The sequence below is a fragment of the Belonocnema kinseyi genome, chromosome 6 (assembly GCF_010883055.1).
Source record: "Belonocnema kinseyi isolate 2016_QV_RU_SX_M_011 chromosome 6, B_treatae_v1, whole genome shotgun sequence".
NCBI lineage: Eukaryota > Metazoa > Arthropoda > Insecta > Hymenoptera > Cynipidae > Belonocnema > Belonocnema kinseyi.
In genome coordinates, this window is record NC_046662.1 from 20,840,685 (window position 1) to 20,855,895 (window position 15,211).

General features: G+C 26.4%; 2 protein-coding genes across 2 annotated transcripts in view; both read left to right on the plus strand.

Moving 5' to 3' along the window:
- Positions 1 to 11,525, plus strand: part of LOC117175054 — a 12,369-nt gene extending 844 nt beyond the window's left edge. Inside the window, exons 2-5 of the mRNA XM_033364590.1 lie at positions 323 to 606; positions 3,893 to 4,550; positions 7,162 to 7,437; positions 11,120 to 11,525. Of these exons, the coding sequence (XP_033220481.1) occupies positions 350 to 606; positions 3,893 to 4,550; positions 7,162 to 7,437; positions 11,120 to 11,311 (1,383 nt within the window). The 5' untranslated portion in view covers positions 323 to 349 and the 3' untranslated portion in view covers positions 11,312 to 11,525. The remainder of the gene's footprint in view (positions 1 to 322; positions 607 to 3,892; positions 4,551 to 7,161; positions 7,438 to 11,119) is intronic.
- A 2,553-nt stretch (positions 11,526 to 14,078) lies between these two features.
- LOC117175033 overlaps positions 14,079 to 15,211 on the plus strand; it is a 5,761-nt gene continuing 4,628 nt past the window's right edge. Inside the window, exon 1 of the mRNA XM_033364546.1 lies at positions 14,079 to 14,233. The gene's annotated coding sequence lies outside the window, so the exon portion shown is untranslated. The remainder of the gene's footprint in view (positions 14,234 to 15,211) is intronic.

Consider the following 15,211-nt stretch of genomic DNA (forward strand, 5'->3'; position numbering starts at 1 on the left):
GTTCAAAATTGATTGTATAGAAATTTAAAGAAACTAACGATATACTTATTTCATATTATTTCGTTTTGATTATAAGGTATTATTAAAATTTAATAACAAATTTATTTATTTTTAATAACAAAACTTTTAAGTGTATTTTGAAATTTTCTAATTTTTAAAATGTTAGTTCTAATAGTAATTTTTTGTTAATTTCCTGATGAGCTTTAGACTTATTTTCAATTGAAGTGCTCACAGTTATTCCAAATGATACGAGTAGGTTTGTAGTGATTATGTAATTATTTTTGACAATATAGAATACTCATAATTTTAATTCGTTTTGCAGAAAAAAATCTTCAAAAAGAGCATTAGAATGACAGAAAAAAGTGAAACTTCGGAAAAGTTAAAGAATTTGGAATGCCCTTTCACTTGGAAATTGAATGAAATATATAAAATCGTGAAAGAACATAAAGAATCACAAACTCACGACGATGAAAATCTCGTTCCCATATTGAAGTTTATGCGCTTGGTAGTAAATATTTACGAAAGTGTATTGAAGGAGGACTTCACCAAAGTTCACGAATGGCTGAAGTTAGCGGAACAAATATTTGATGAAATGAAGAAAGACGAGTAAGGCCAAATCATTTTATTTTATTGTTATTATTATATGTAATTTATAATTGTACTACTATCATCAATATTGCGCTACGCGCGCCTGTAGTTTTCCGATTTTAGCGGAAAACAATTTAAATACATAATGAAAAATTCGAATAACTGTTTTTCAAATCTTATTAGTTTACTTGTTTTGTATAGTTATTTAATTATAATTTTCCTAGGATTATTGAGGAAATTAACAAATATTTTAGGTATGACAACAAAAAGTATAATTTTTGATATATAAACTAAAAATTATTTTATTTTAAATCAAAGAGTTGAATTCATAAAAAAACGTTTTTTTAACAAATAGTTGAATCCTCAAACAAAAAAGATTAATTATCTAACAGTTGCGTTCAAAACTAAAAAAGGTGACATTTTTACCAAAAGAGACGAATTTTCTACAAAATAATTTAGTCTTTTAACTCGAAAATATGAATTTTTAAACAAAAAGGTGAATTCTTAAATAAAATAATAAATCCTCAATAATAAATCCCTAACGAAAAATGTAATCAAAAATGATTTTAATTTTAAATCTAAAAAAAAGTAGAATTCATCAAAAAAAGACGAGTTTTTAACGAAGTAGTGTAATCTTCAATCAAAACCCGATTTTTCCCCAAAATAAAGGTGAATATTCAACGAAGAAGATTAATTTTCTGCCAAAAAGACGATTATTTAAAACAATAGTTAGATTTTAAAGAAAAAAGCTTAACTTTTGAATAAAATATGAGTCTTCAACCAAAAAAGTCAATTTTTATCAAACTGTGTTATCTTGTAACTAATAAATTGAATTTTCACCTTAAAAAAATATGAATTTTCGATGAAAAATGTAATATTTGATACTTCAACTAAAAAAGACGAATTTTCAACGAGATACTTCAAACGTCAACGAAAATATATTATTTTTCAACTTTAAGATCTTTAAAAATCTACATTCTCTTCAAACTTTTTAAAAAATATTTAAAAATCTAATTATTTTGTTATAAAACTTCTAAATATATTTGAAAATGATTTCAATTTTTTCGTATACTTTGTTTCAATTCTGTGAACCTACAAAAATATGCTCTAAAATCTTCCAGATTGTTTTATGGTATTTTCCGAAATATTTTAAAATATTTTAAAGTTTTCTCTTCATTTGATTTTTTGTAAAAAAATAACCATCTAAAATTTTCCCTGGAATTTTGAGAAATTTTTATATTATCTTGAAGCATGTCAAAATCGTTCAAAAACTTCAAAATGTATTTAAAAATCTTAAAAAATCTACATCTTCTTTATAAAATTTTAAATTACTGATGTTTTAAAACGTTCAAATATTTTTTGAGAAAGATTCGAATGTTCCTTAAAGATTTTGTTTAGATTCTGTTAACATCAAAAAATTTCTTTAAAATCTTCCAGATTATTTTATGATAATTTTGGGAAGACGTTTTCGAACCTTTGGAAATATTTACTTAAGATTAATTCGTGTAAAAAAGAAACATTAAAAATTTTCCCCGGAATCTTAAACAAAATTTATGATCACGAAAAATTACAACATGTTTAAAAATCGAGACTTGCTTTTAATTTTTTTTTCAATATTTTCACATTTGATAATTATTTATGTTTTAAAACTTTTTAATGATTTTGAAAATGATTCTGGTTTTTCCTAAAATTATTTTTTATTATTTGCAACTTGTAAAATAGTTCTAAAATCTTCCAGATTTTTTTGTAATTATGGAAATCTTTTTAAATATTCTCTTAAAATTAATTTTTATAACTAAAAAGCCATTTAAAGTTTACCTCGGAATCTTAAAACAATATTTTTATTATCTTGATAAATTTAAAAATCTTTAAAAATCTACATTTCTTATTTAAAAACTTCTACATGTTTTTGAATAGGATTTTAATTTTTCCAAACATTAAAAAAATTTTTTAAATAAAAACAATCGCGTCAGAATCTTCCAAATACATTTAGAAATCTAATGAAATCTTTTAAAATTTTCTTTGAAAATTAATGTTCCGATAGACTAAGTTTTTTTTAATTTTACCAGATATCTTAAGAAAATTTGTTCATTCTCTGCAAACCTTTTAAAACCTTCTAAATTCTTTTTCGAAGATTTAGAAATGAATTTGAAATATTTTAAAATCTCTTTCAATTTTCTCGTAATTTTTTTTTTTTAATCATTTGAAATTTTCCAAAGAAATCTTGAGAAAATTTAATATTACTCTTGAAACATTTCAAATTCTTAAAAAGCTTTCTTCGAAATCTTAAAACATCCACATTTTGTTAAAAAAATTTGGAAATCTTCAAGATTGAAATGATTTTGCAACCTTTTTAAAACTTCTAAACAAATTAATATCTTTTGAAATAATTCAAAGTTTTCCGGAACATTGGTAAATCCTGGAAAATTAAAAAAATTGTCTTAAATTCTTGCAGATTTTTTTCGACATATTTTTACATCTTTAAAAATTAAAATTACCGTTTTTAAATAAAACCTACATCGTTTAACATTTTCCCAGAAATCTTACTGTCGGTGCCGAAATTTTTTTTTGTTGCTGGTTCCGACATTTTTTACTTTTTTTATAAAAGAATATATTGTAAATAAAGATATTCCAAGTTTTTGTCTATAATTTCATTTTTCTCATCTCTTTAAAGGTGTGAACAAGTTTTTAGATTATATTGTGGAAGCAAAATGTTAAAATCATAATTGTTTCCTAATATTACAAATTATTTACAATAAAAATGTTCTCGTTAATGAGCAATGTTTATAACCTTTTAGAAATAAATTTTACCATGGAATAAAGTTACTGATTTGCAAATTCTGAAAACAGGCACTAAAAGTCATCATTCACATAGTTTCACAACCAATCAGGTTTTCAACAACAATGCGTCCGATATTTTCAAAATATTGGTTATTTTAACTTTTTTAAAATAGAAAATGGTTTAGTTTGTTACGTTTCCAGTTGCGTTTTTTTTAATGAATCGAAAAAAGTGTTGTTCAATTTCAAAAGTTTTCAAAATTCGATTTTGGAGACTTACATTTTAATAAATTTAAATTCAAATTGTTCAACTAACAATAGTTTAAATTTATATTAGAAAAATTTTTATTCTCTTAAATTCTAATCACACAACGTGACGCCTTTTGTGTAATTAATCTCTTTACTGAAAATATAAGTATTTGTTTTTCTCAGGATTATTTTTCTGACTGCAATGAAATCTAAATCTTAAATCTAACAAAGTTTTACTTTAAACATTTCTGAGAAATTTCTAAAACATTTTTTCCAGAGATATTCAATACATTTCTCTAGAAGTTCTAGAAAATATTCTAAACGGAACAAAGTGCCATCTGGAAATGCAGTTAAAGAATTTCAAAAAAGTGGAAGAGAGTCTTAAAACGATAAAGAAAATCGATTATTCCACAAATCCAAAAGCCAGAAGTACTCTCAATGGATGTAAAAGTTTGGCTTGGTCAAAGTACAAAGAATCAGGAGAAAGAGGAATCCGAAACGCAATTGACTTCGCTAGCCTGGCAATCCGAGATAATCCAAAATTTGCTGCCTGGCATTTTATTCAGGGTATAAATTTAAGGCGTCAAAGAAAAGGCCCACAATATTATTCACTACCCTGCAAAGAAGAAATTGAAGCTTTCAAAAAAGCGTACGAGCTATCGCAAAAACATATTTATGGGATCCGTATGGCTTTAATTTATAAAGAGCAAAAGGATTATCCGCGGGCTTTGTCTATATATGAGCAAATATACAACACTAATCCACAGAGTTGTACCATACAATTACGACTCGCTCTTGGATTTATTAGATCACGAGGAGAACGGGAATTATTATTTGCCAAAAAGTGCCTCGATTTTGTGGAGGAGCGATCTCCTGAAGATTGCATGTATCTTCATTACAGAGGAGTGTATTTGCAATCCTTGAGAAAATTCGATGTAAAATTTATATTTATATTATAAATTATATATATATATTTATTTATTTATATTAACAACATTGTTTGGTAAGTTACCTTATCTTCGTAACTAATTGCAGTTACTAGATAAAGTAACTTTAATTAACCTAAAAAGTTACTTTTTGCACTTTCTTCATTTTATCATTTATAAATATAAATAACTAAGATGGTAATTCAAAAAAACGTAACTTCAAACGAATTAGGCCTGAAACGTTTCAAATTTCGGACAAAATTGCTTTTTCTAGGATTAAATTTGAGACATTTTAAATTCCTAATTTACTAGCCAAAAGGAGAAATTTCAACAATAAAAGTTACTTTACAACCAAATAGTTGGAGCTTATACCCAAATAGTTAAATTTTTAAAAAAAGACATGAATTTTCAACCAAATAGTTAAATTTTTATCGCGAAAATAATAATTTTCGTAAAATGATTTGATGAAACAAATCAATCCTTTCTTCGACCGTTGATATTTATTATTTCGTAGATTTCAAATTATTTATGTCTTACGGTCCAATCGTAAATCAAAAAGTAAATATGAGTTAAAAAAAAACATGTTCTTCGAAACTCAGATATTTATTTAATAGAAAAAAAAACTCCTTTTGAACTTCCTGACGTTTCGGTACACATGCGTACCTTTTTCAAAGGTTCTTAACCTGAGTTGATGATGGTTTAAAATAGTCAAACAGATCAAATTTCAGTCAAAAAAGTAACATTTAATTCAATTGTTTAAAAAAAAATTAATTAAAATTTTAGTCATTTTAGAAGTGTCAAAAAAAAAATTTCGAGACTTCAATCGATTAGACTACATTTTTTTTTAAATATAGTACGAGAAAACAAATTAGCGTAGGTTAGGAACGGACGAACCGTCCTAACCTACGCTGTTACTTTTTTGACTGAAATTTGATCTGTTTGACTGAGTTTCGAATAACATGTTTTTTTTTTGACTCATATTTATTTTTCGATTTACGATTGGACTGTAAGACATAAATAATTTGAAATCTACGAAATAATAATAATTTTCAACGTAGTAGTTATATTGTCAACCAAATAGATAAATTGTCAGCCAAAATTATGAATGCTCAACTAAAAAATTTAATTTTCAATCAAATGGTTGAATTTTCAACCTAAATAGATGATTTTCTACCAAGAACATTAATTTTTTATCTAAAGGACAAATTATTACTTAAATTATCAAGAAAATTAATTTTCAACCAAAAATAAAACGATATTTTATCGAGTTAGTTCAAGTTTCAACCAAGTAGTTACATTTTTTATCAGAAAAGACGTATTTTCTACAAAGTAGTTGAATGATCTATCAATAATTTTTTCTACCAAAAGAGGTGAAATTTGAAACCAATTTAAAAAAAATGTTCGTTATTTTTCAACCAACTAATTGAACTTTGTAGCAAAATTATTGAATTGAAAAAAATGAATTTTCAACCAAAATAGATGCATTCTCAAGGAAAGATATAATAGATGATATTATTTGAACCAAACAAGATTTTTATTTAAAATAAAATACAGCTTAGCTCGATCAAAAAATAAAAATTTTCAGAAAAATAACTAAATCCTCAAACAAATCAGATTAATTTTCCATTTCAAATAGTTGAAATTTCAAATAAAAAAATATGGTTTTTACACCAAAAGAGATAAATTTTGAAAATAATAAGTCCAATTTCGAAAAAATAAAGAAAAAAAATGTCCAATAAATTGTTCCTTTTTCAATCCAAAAAGACGAATTTCCTACAAAAAAGTTTCATTTTCAAACCAAAAATATGAATTTTTCTCAAAAAAGTTACTGTTAAACCCAACAGTTTAATTTTCTACCAAGATACAGAAATTTTTAACCACGATAGATGAATTCTCAACGATCAGTATAATATCTGATATTATTTTATCCAAAGAAGAATTCAATTTGAAATTAATTACCGTTGAATTTAACCAAAAAAGACGAATTTTCGACAAAATAGCTGTATTCTCAAACCAAATAAGATTAATTTACGAGTCAAATAGTTAAATTTTTGAATAAAAAAGATGCGATTTTGTTGCCAACAGAGATCAATTTTGAAACGATAAAGCCAAATTTCGAAATAGGAAAGAAAAAAATTCCAAAAAATTGTTGAATTTTCAAACCAAAAAGACGAATTTTCCATAAGTCAGTTTCATTTTTAAACCGAAAATATGAATTTATGACCAAAAAAAGTTACTGTAAAATCAAACAGTTGGTAGTTTCTACCAAAATACGTGAATTAAAAAAAAACATGAATTCTAAGCGAAAAGTTGAATATTTATTCATCCAAAAAAGAATTTAATTTGGAATTAACCACAGTTGAACTTAACCAAAAAAGATGAATTTTCAACAAAATAGCTTAATGCTGAACTAAGAGATTAATTTTCACCGACGACTGGCCGACAAACCTCTACCAAAAACGCAAAGTAACTTTAAAGAAACTAACATTAAATTCCATGTTACTAAAAGTAACTTTCCGGTAACTTAGGTAATTGTAACAATAAGTTATTACCCATCACTGATTAATCAACAGCTAATATAACCTTATACATTGAATAAATGTTTATTATTTTTATTTAGGAGGCTGCTGATTATTATTTGAAAGCTTCGAAAGACTTCAATTACTGTGCAGAAATGTCTTTCCTTCGATGCAAACACAAGCAAAAAGTCAATTACGACTTCATTAATCATTTGCAAAAAATGATTGAAAAATATGAGTCCACTGATGAACGCAGAGAGTTAGATTTGTTGTTGCATCTCGCAGCATGCTTTTTCATTCTCAACAAAGATATTCCAAATGCTGTTAAATATTATTTGAAAGCTTTTGAAAAAGATCCAGAAAGTGATTTATTCAAGGTGTGTATTCATATTTCTTCTATCTTTAACAGGGTGGTCGTCGTAATTGACGAAAAAATCCCCGGTTCTTATCCCGGTTCGCAAACATTTTTCATGGTCATTGAAATTTAAAAATTCATATTCGTAAAACTGAAAACATTTTTATTTGAAGTAGTCAAAACTGAACTGGAAATTAAAGCACTCAAAGTGGGGACACTTTTGAATTTGAAACTTTTAAAATTGAAGCTAAAATTTTTTTTAATCAAACGCACTTTCCAATTGAACAAATTTAAATTAAATACCATAAAAAAGCAAAAGTTTGAAAATAAAACAGGTCCCTTTTCCAGTACAGTAGAGAATTGAAAATAAAACATTCCCATCCTTCACATGTGGGCTAAAAATAACAAATTTTGCCCCCTCCCCCCACTATATAGAAATATTAACAAGAAAAAATGGCAGGGCCTCTTCAAATTCAGAAAAACAAAAACCGAAATTTCCGCTCTTTCCATTTCAATAAAAATCTTTAAAGCAATAGAAGTGTCCTGGTAGAATTTTTTTTACAAAATAGTACAACAAATTAAAACCGTTTTTACTGGAATATACAAATAAATGCAATAAATTAAAACCAAAATTACAGAAAAGTACAATTTTTTTAGTTTTTTGTGTGTGTGAATTTTATTGTATATTGCTGTATTTTATTGCAGTTTAAATTTCCTACAAGAATTTACAAATAAAATACAACTACAAGAATCGACAGGAATTTACAAGTTGTACAGCTAAAAAGTTGTTCCTTTCTACTCATATTGAAAAGTATTTTGAATATTGCAATAGGATTATTTTCTAATTAAAACTCCAATAAAATACAACAATATACAATAAAATACAAAGAAAGTATAACATTTGTCAGAATAATAGAAACAAAATATGCCTGCTACGCGGGCACATGCACATTGCACGCTACGCGCGCGGTGCTTCGCGCTAAGTTTGAGCGCGTCTGGGGCGCGCGTGTACGCTCTCGCACTTCGCGCTCATTTTTGTATGTTTCATGCGTACACTTTAACTACATTTTTTCAAATATCGTAAATACTATAAATTAAATCCAAAAATGAGATTTAAACTTCCGAGGAATTACAAACATAAATTGTAACTTAAATTTTTTTCGATTAGTTTTTAAAGAAGGTTCTCAAAGCACCTACGGCTTTGACGATTACAGTCTCATCACGAAACTCGCGCTTCGCGCTCAATAACTTGTGTTCAGCTGAGAAACTTTAGTAAGATAATTTGTAAATCTTATTAAAATCTACTAAAAACAACGCTTCCAACTTGTGGATCTCTTAAAAAACCAAAATTGCATATTTTCGAAAATGATCTAACTTTTGGAACTTTTGTCTAATTAGGAAATTTCATGATAATAGTTTCGAAAAACATGTATTTGATATCTAGCAGAAATTTGGATTGATATTTCTTAACCAATTAAAAAAATCTTTTTCCCTTTTTTTGAAAATTTTCAAAATGTTGAAAAGTATATAACTTTTTGAAGTTTTATCGAATTTAAAAATATCATTAGGATAATTTACAAGTCTTTATGACGCGTACCAGAAAATTTGACAACAATTTTTATTCAAATTCTAAAAGAGCTCAAACTTTTTGAATTTTTGTCTAATCGAAAAATTTAACAGATATGGATTCTAAATATATTAGAAATATAGTGATGAATTTAAATTAAATTTACTAATCTTTTAAAAAAATATTTTTTCTATTTTTCTGCATATTTTTAAAAAATTTTAAAAGTATATCTATAACTTTTCTAATTTTCATCGAAATTGAAAATTTCTCGCTGAAACTTGGCGCGAAGCGCCGCGCTTCCAGCGCGGAATGAGAATGTGCCCGCGCGGCGGGCATATTTTTTTTGCAAGGTTATAGCAATGGTGTAGCAGTATTCCCCTTTAACTTAATGAAAATTCCAAAAAAAAACGGCCTATTCCAATTCATAAATAATTGAAAATCAAAATGTCCTCACTGCCAACTCAATGAAAAGGTTCAAAATAAAAATCTCCCTCTTCCAATCCAGTACAAAATTGTAAATAAAAACTTCTCTCCTTAACTCAATAAAAATGTAAAGACAAGCCTCTCCCAATTAAAAAAAAAATTCCTTCCAAAACAACAAAAAGGATAAAAACAAAAATTTTTTCTTTTAACGCAATGAAAATATAAAAAGTATAAAATTATCCTTTCAATTCAGAAAAAGTTGAAACTAAAAATTCTTATCTTACACTAAATAAAAATGTTATGAAGAAAAAATTTAATTCAAAATTCCCTCGCTTCAAAGTTGCTAAAAATCTTAGAAACCAAAAAACTGTCACTTATCCAATTAAAAAAAAAACGAAATTTTCTCCTTAACTCATTAAATATCTTAAAATGAGAAAAATGGCCTCTTCCAATTCAGAAAAAAAATGTCATCCACTCCAACTCAATAAAAGTGATGGAATAAAAAAAGTGCTACTTTAGACAAAATTGAAAATAAAGAGGTTCTCCTTCCTAAGACAATAAAAATATTTAAAAAAAAGGAATGCTCCTTCTTTCAATTCATAAAATATTGAAAACCAAAATTTCATCTTTTATGACTCGATTAAAATCTTTAAAATATATACAATGTCCCGCTACTAATTTAATTTTTAAATGCAATTCTTCATTCTAAACCCAATTCAAATGTTAAAAATATATCATTTTCCCGCCTTCATCTGAATAAAAATGTTAGAGAAACAATTCTTCCCATTCGAAAAAAAAATTAAAATTTACATTGTTCAAAGTTTAAATTTAGCATTCTGGAATACTAAGGATTCCAGGCTTTCTGTTTAACAAACAAATCAGTTTCAAATTGTACAGGTGTCTCATTTTTAATGAAAATTTAAATATTGATGACTATTTTTTGTTCTTTTTTTTTCATTACAAAATTTCAAATAGGTTGAAAATGGAATATTTTAGACTGAAGCAATATTTGAATAGGATTCGAAATGGAATAAAAGCGTTTGTGAATCTATTAATTTGAAAATCAATTTAAATTTGTAATAGTTTATAAAGTTTCAATCAGACGTTTAAATTTGTTTGATTAATAAGGCTTTTAAATTAAAAGTTACATTTTCACCGTTAAAATCTGCAAATTGTTCAATTTTGAACAGATTCAGAATCGGCTTGTAAAATAAATTATTGTTCAATTTTTGATACTCGTACTACAGTTTAGTTTTGAAAATCATTAGTTAATTTCTATTTAAAGTTAATGAATTTCATCTGTTTATTGAAGTCTGTTTATTAAAGTCTTCAAAATTACATTTTTTAATTCGTCAAACTGAAAATGTACAATTATATTTAATGAAGATCCAAAATGAAACATTTGTAAAATAAAATATTTCACAATTAGGCATTGAAAACTAAATGATTTAATAATTGAAACTGATATTAAAATAAGTTGAAGTCAAACTTATTTTAAATTGCATTATATCATGTGATATAAAATTTTGGATATTTCGTGTGATAGGATACATTATTCTTCTAAAAATTTGTAAGATTCCTGGACCAAAAATAAATTCAGTCGTTTCCCGGTATTTCCGGGTATAAAAAATTTTCAAGTCCAACGGTCACTCTGGTTATTTATTTTGATATGAAATACTGAGTTTTTTTCAATTTTTCCTTTCTTTAATTTCAGAAGCATCCGTTCATACTTTCTTCAGAAAGTATAAACGTTTATGTCTTTCTGAAGTATACATTTTTTCCCGCAGTTGAACAGGAAAGAGATTTGGATTTTTCTACGAAAGAAGCATGCCTTAAGCTAAAAAAGTACTGCGATGACGATGTTCTCAAAGTCGTAAAAAATTTGCAGGGTTTGAAATTGTTTTAAGAAATGACTATTACACACGGTTTTAACGTTCAGAAAATGATCTGAAAATTTTTATTTTATTTGCTTGACAACAAAGTTTTCATTTTATACAAACTTATTCATAAAATAAGTTATTTTAAAATTAGAATATAACGAGAACTCAAATGCAGTTTTATACCTATTAAATATGTATATTCTTATTACGTGTGGAGAAATAAACAGTATGTTTTCCGTATGTACTTGTTTTTTTATTACGTTGTAAATTAAAGCAAAAAACTAATGTATGGTTTGTGAGAAAATTCTTTGTTCATTAATAATCTTATCTATTTCAATATTTTATCTTCTCAAGTTAAAGTAACATTATTTGTAAACATTAGACTAAAGTTTTTAAGTGTTAAAGGAGTTCGGGACCAGTGTGGAAGATTATCCGGTAACTATTCAGGTCCCGAATAGACCGTCCTGGCCGCTAATGTGGCGCTGTCAAGACATTATATTATTCCGCTGAATAGAAGTGAAAAGTTTGTTTCTACTTTTAAACACCCTGGATGTTTTTGGAAATGTGCAAAAAATATTTGAATTCGAAAGTTTAAAAAATGGTTGGTCATACTATATTATCTAGCCCTTTAAAACACTGGCTTTTTTGGAAATGTTAAAAAAATTATAAATGTTTTAAACACAATATATTAAGATCTTCTAAAAGCCATTAAAGTTCCCGGAAATTCCTTAAAATCCATTATATTATTCGGAAATCCTTTCAAATCCCGTTAAAACTTTAAAAATCTTACTTACTTTTCTAGGATATTTGAATATATTTTAGGATATTTTGAAACCTATTGAAATCCTTTAAAATCTCTAAATTAATTTAAATATTTTAAATTTCATTCAAATCCGCTGGTACCCTTAAAAATTTGTCATAATACTCAAGTGTCACAAAAAATCTTTCAAAATCCCATGACTTAATTTGAAATCTTTTATACTCTCTTAAATCTCTCTAAAAACTGTGATTTTCCTTGAAATCGCTCTAAATCTTCAGAATCCTATAAAAATGCCTTGAAATCCATGCAAATCCCTTTAAAACTTTAAAACTCAGTTAAAATCCTTGAAATTCCATGAATAATTTCGAAGTCCCTTTAAAATTCATTAAAATCTGCAAATGTCATGGTAATCTTTCCGAATCTTTAGAAATCCCTTAAAATATATTAAAATCTTTTGAAAGCAATTAAAAATACTTCAAATTCCATTAAATCCTTTATTAATATAGTGTTCGAAAATTCTTTGACATTCTTTTAAATCCCGTGATTTATTTAGACATCTCTGAAAATCGCTTGAAATCTACGAAATTCCATGAAAATCTGCGTAAATCCATAAAAACTATCCTAATCGATTAAAATCCTTGAAATTCCGTGAGTAAGTTCGAAATCTTACGAGATATCTTCAATTATTTGAAATTCCTTAATGAAATTATTGAAATTTAACAAAAAACTTTGATGATAAAATTCAGCAGTGATTCATCTCGAAAGTGCCTTCTAATTTTCTCTTTAAATTAGCATTTTAAGATAAATTTTTTAATAAATAATAAGAACTAAAAATAACAAATATTTTCAGAAATAGCTCTTCACATTTATTACTTAGGCTATAGCACTCATAAAATATCTTCAATTTTTGATATTGTACGATAATTTTTTTTAAACAAATAAAAATTGTTTTAACAATTAGCAGTAGGTTAAAACATTTTAAAAAATTATAGTTTTGTTATGAATACACACAGTATGATGCATACTCATCCTGATGCTGTTCAAAAACACATGATATTCCAGTACGGGAACAATTTATTTTCAATTATTTCATTAAAGAAACGTTTAATTTAATTTATTGCAAATTTTATTGGACAATGGGTTTACCATAAGAACAATTTATTTATTTGTAAAAATGCATATTAAAGGATTTCGAAAACTCAAAACGAGTTTCTTTCAATTTAAAGAAAAAAAGTAATGCTGATTTGTGTCACAAAAATATATTTCCAAAATATAAAATTCATAATACACAAAATTAAAAAGATACAATCTTTTTTAAAATATTATTTTGTAAAGCTATTATTAAATATTTTGTTGCGAATAACTTTTGTAAGTAATTTTCAATGTTTTAATTTTTTTATTGTTAATTCTAATTTTAAAAATAGCAATACGGATTTTAATATTTGCTGCTCTCATTATAAAGGAAAAGAAACTTTATACCATTAGTCGAAATAAATCTGACTTAAAATAAAAATCTTGAAAATCATTTCCATAATTCTTTATTTCCTAGTGCAAAGATATTCTTTTTTTGTATCGAGTTTACTGATCAAAAAATGGTACACTACATTGTTTAAAAAAAAAAAGAAAATCTCTTGCAGGAAAGTAGAACGAACTAGAGATCCTCAAGGGAGAGTTGTGACACGGGTTACTCAAAATCTGATTGGCGCCACTGTACCGGAACTAGTTAAATTTTTATGAGTTTTAATTGGCATGAGGTGGCGCTATCTTTAAATCACAATTTTATTTTTAACAGGATTTAATACTGAATAGAGACAACACTTAAACAAGAACATTATTAATTATTGGGAAGGTTAGTTATTAAGGTTAGGGGAAAATAATATTCACTATGAAACACATATACTTCAAAATTGTCATAAACAAAAGAATTAATAAAAAATAAAACTTCAAACTTTTCGCGCTCCATGAAAATATCAAAGTTCCGGTACAGCGGCGACTATTGAAGGGAGAAACGTGTCTGAACTCGCCCTGGAGGATCTCTAGAACGAACAAAAGAAATAAACGATGTTGTTACTTCCATGGTTACGTCCTCAGTTGTAGTGGAAAATCAGGGGAAACGTTGAAAAATAAGAAAAACACTTCAAGAAACATCGTTTTAAAGAAGTTTCTGCATTTATTCTAAAACTTGATGGTAAGATCCTGTTTCTTTATTTTAAGATTGTTTAAAACTCTTAGATAAATTATTTAATTCTTCATTAAAATTTATTTTTAAGGTTTACTGTATTTTTTATTGAAATAAAAGTGTTTATTTTAGATTATTATTATGTATTTTGTTTTTTCAATACAAGTTTGGAATATTACAAATTTTTGAAAAATACTCTGAGGGCATGTGATACTTAAAAAATTATCAATTTTACCAGTTCCCCGGCTTTTTTCTAGAATAATAAGTATTTTGTCTTAAAAATTTGGGAAATGATAGCGAACATGCTAACGGACGTCCCTGCCCACTTTTTTTGTTGGTTAGTTAAAAAAGTTAATTTTGCTAATTTAATTTGCATGGCGCTGAGGAATTAGTATCGATTTTATCACTGTTAGATTTCCACGGCTTTTTTCCCAGATTAATAAATATTTTGTCTTCAAATTCTGAGGAATGATAGCGAACATGCTAACGGGCGTCCCTGCACACTTTTTTGTTTGTTAATTACAAAAAATTTTATTTTGCTAAATTTAATTAATTTGCATGGCGCTTAGGAATTAGTATCGATTTTATCAGTGTTAGATTCCCCCGGCTTTTTCCCTAGATTAATAAATATTTTTTCTTCAAATTCTGAGGAATGATAGCGAACATGCTAACAGACGTTCTTGCACACTTTTTTTGTTGGTTAAATAAAAAAAAATTTTAATTTTGTTAAATTTAATTAATATGCATGGCGCTTAGGAATTAGTATCGATTTTATCAGTGTTAGATTCCCCCGGCCTTTTCCCTAGATTAATAAACATTTTGTCTTTAAATTATGAGGAATGGTAGCGAACATGCTAACGGACGTCCGTTTACACTTTTTTTGTTGGTTAAGGGCATGTGACACAGCTAAATACCTATATTACCGACCACAGTTTTTCAGTTCACTGAATGTTTTTTTGAACCTCAGAACTTTTTTTGTAAATAAAA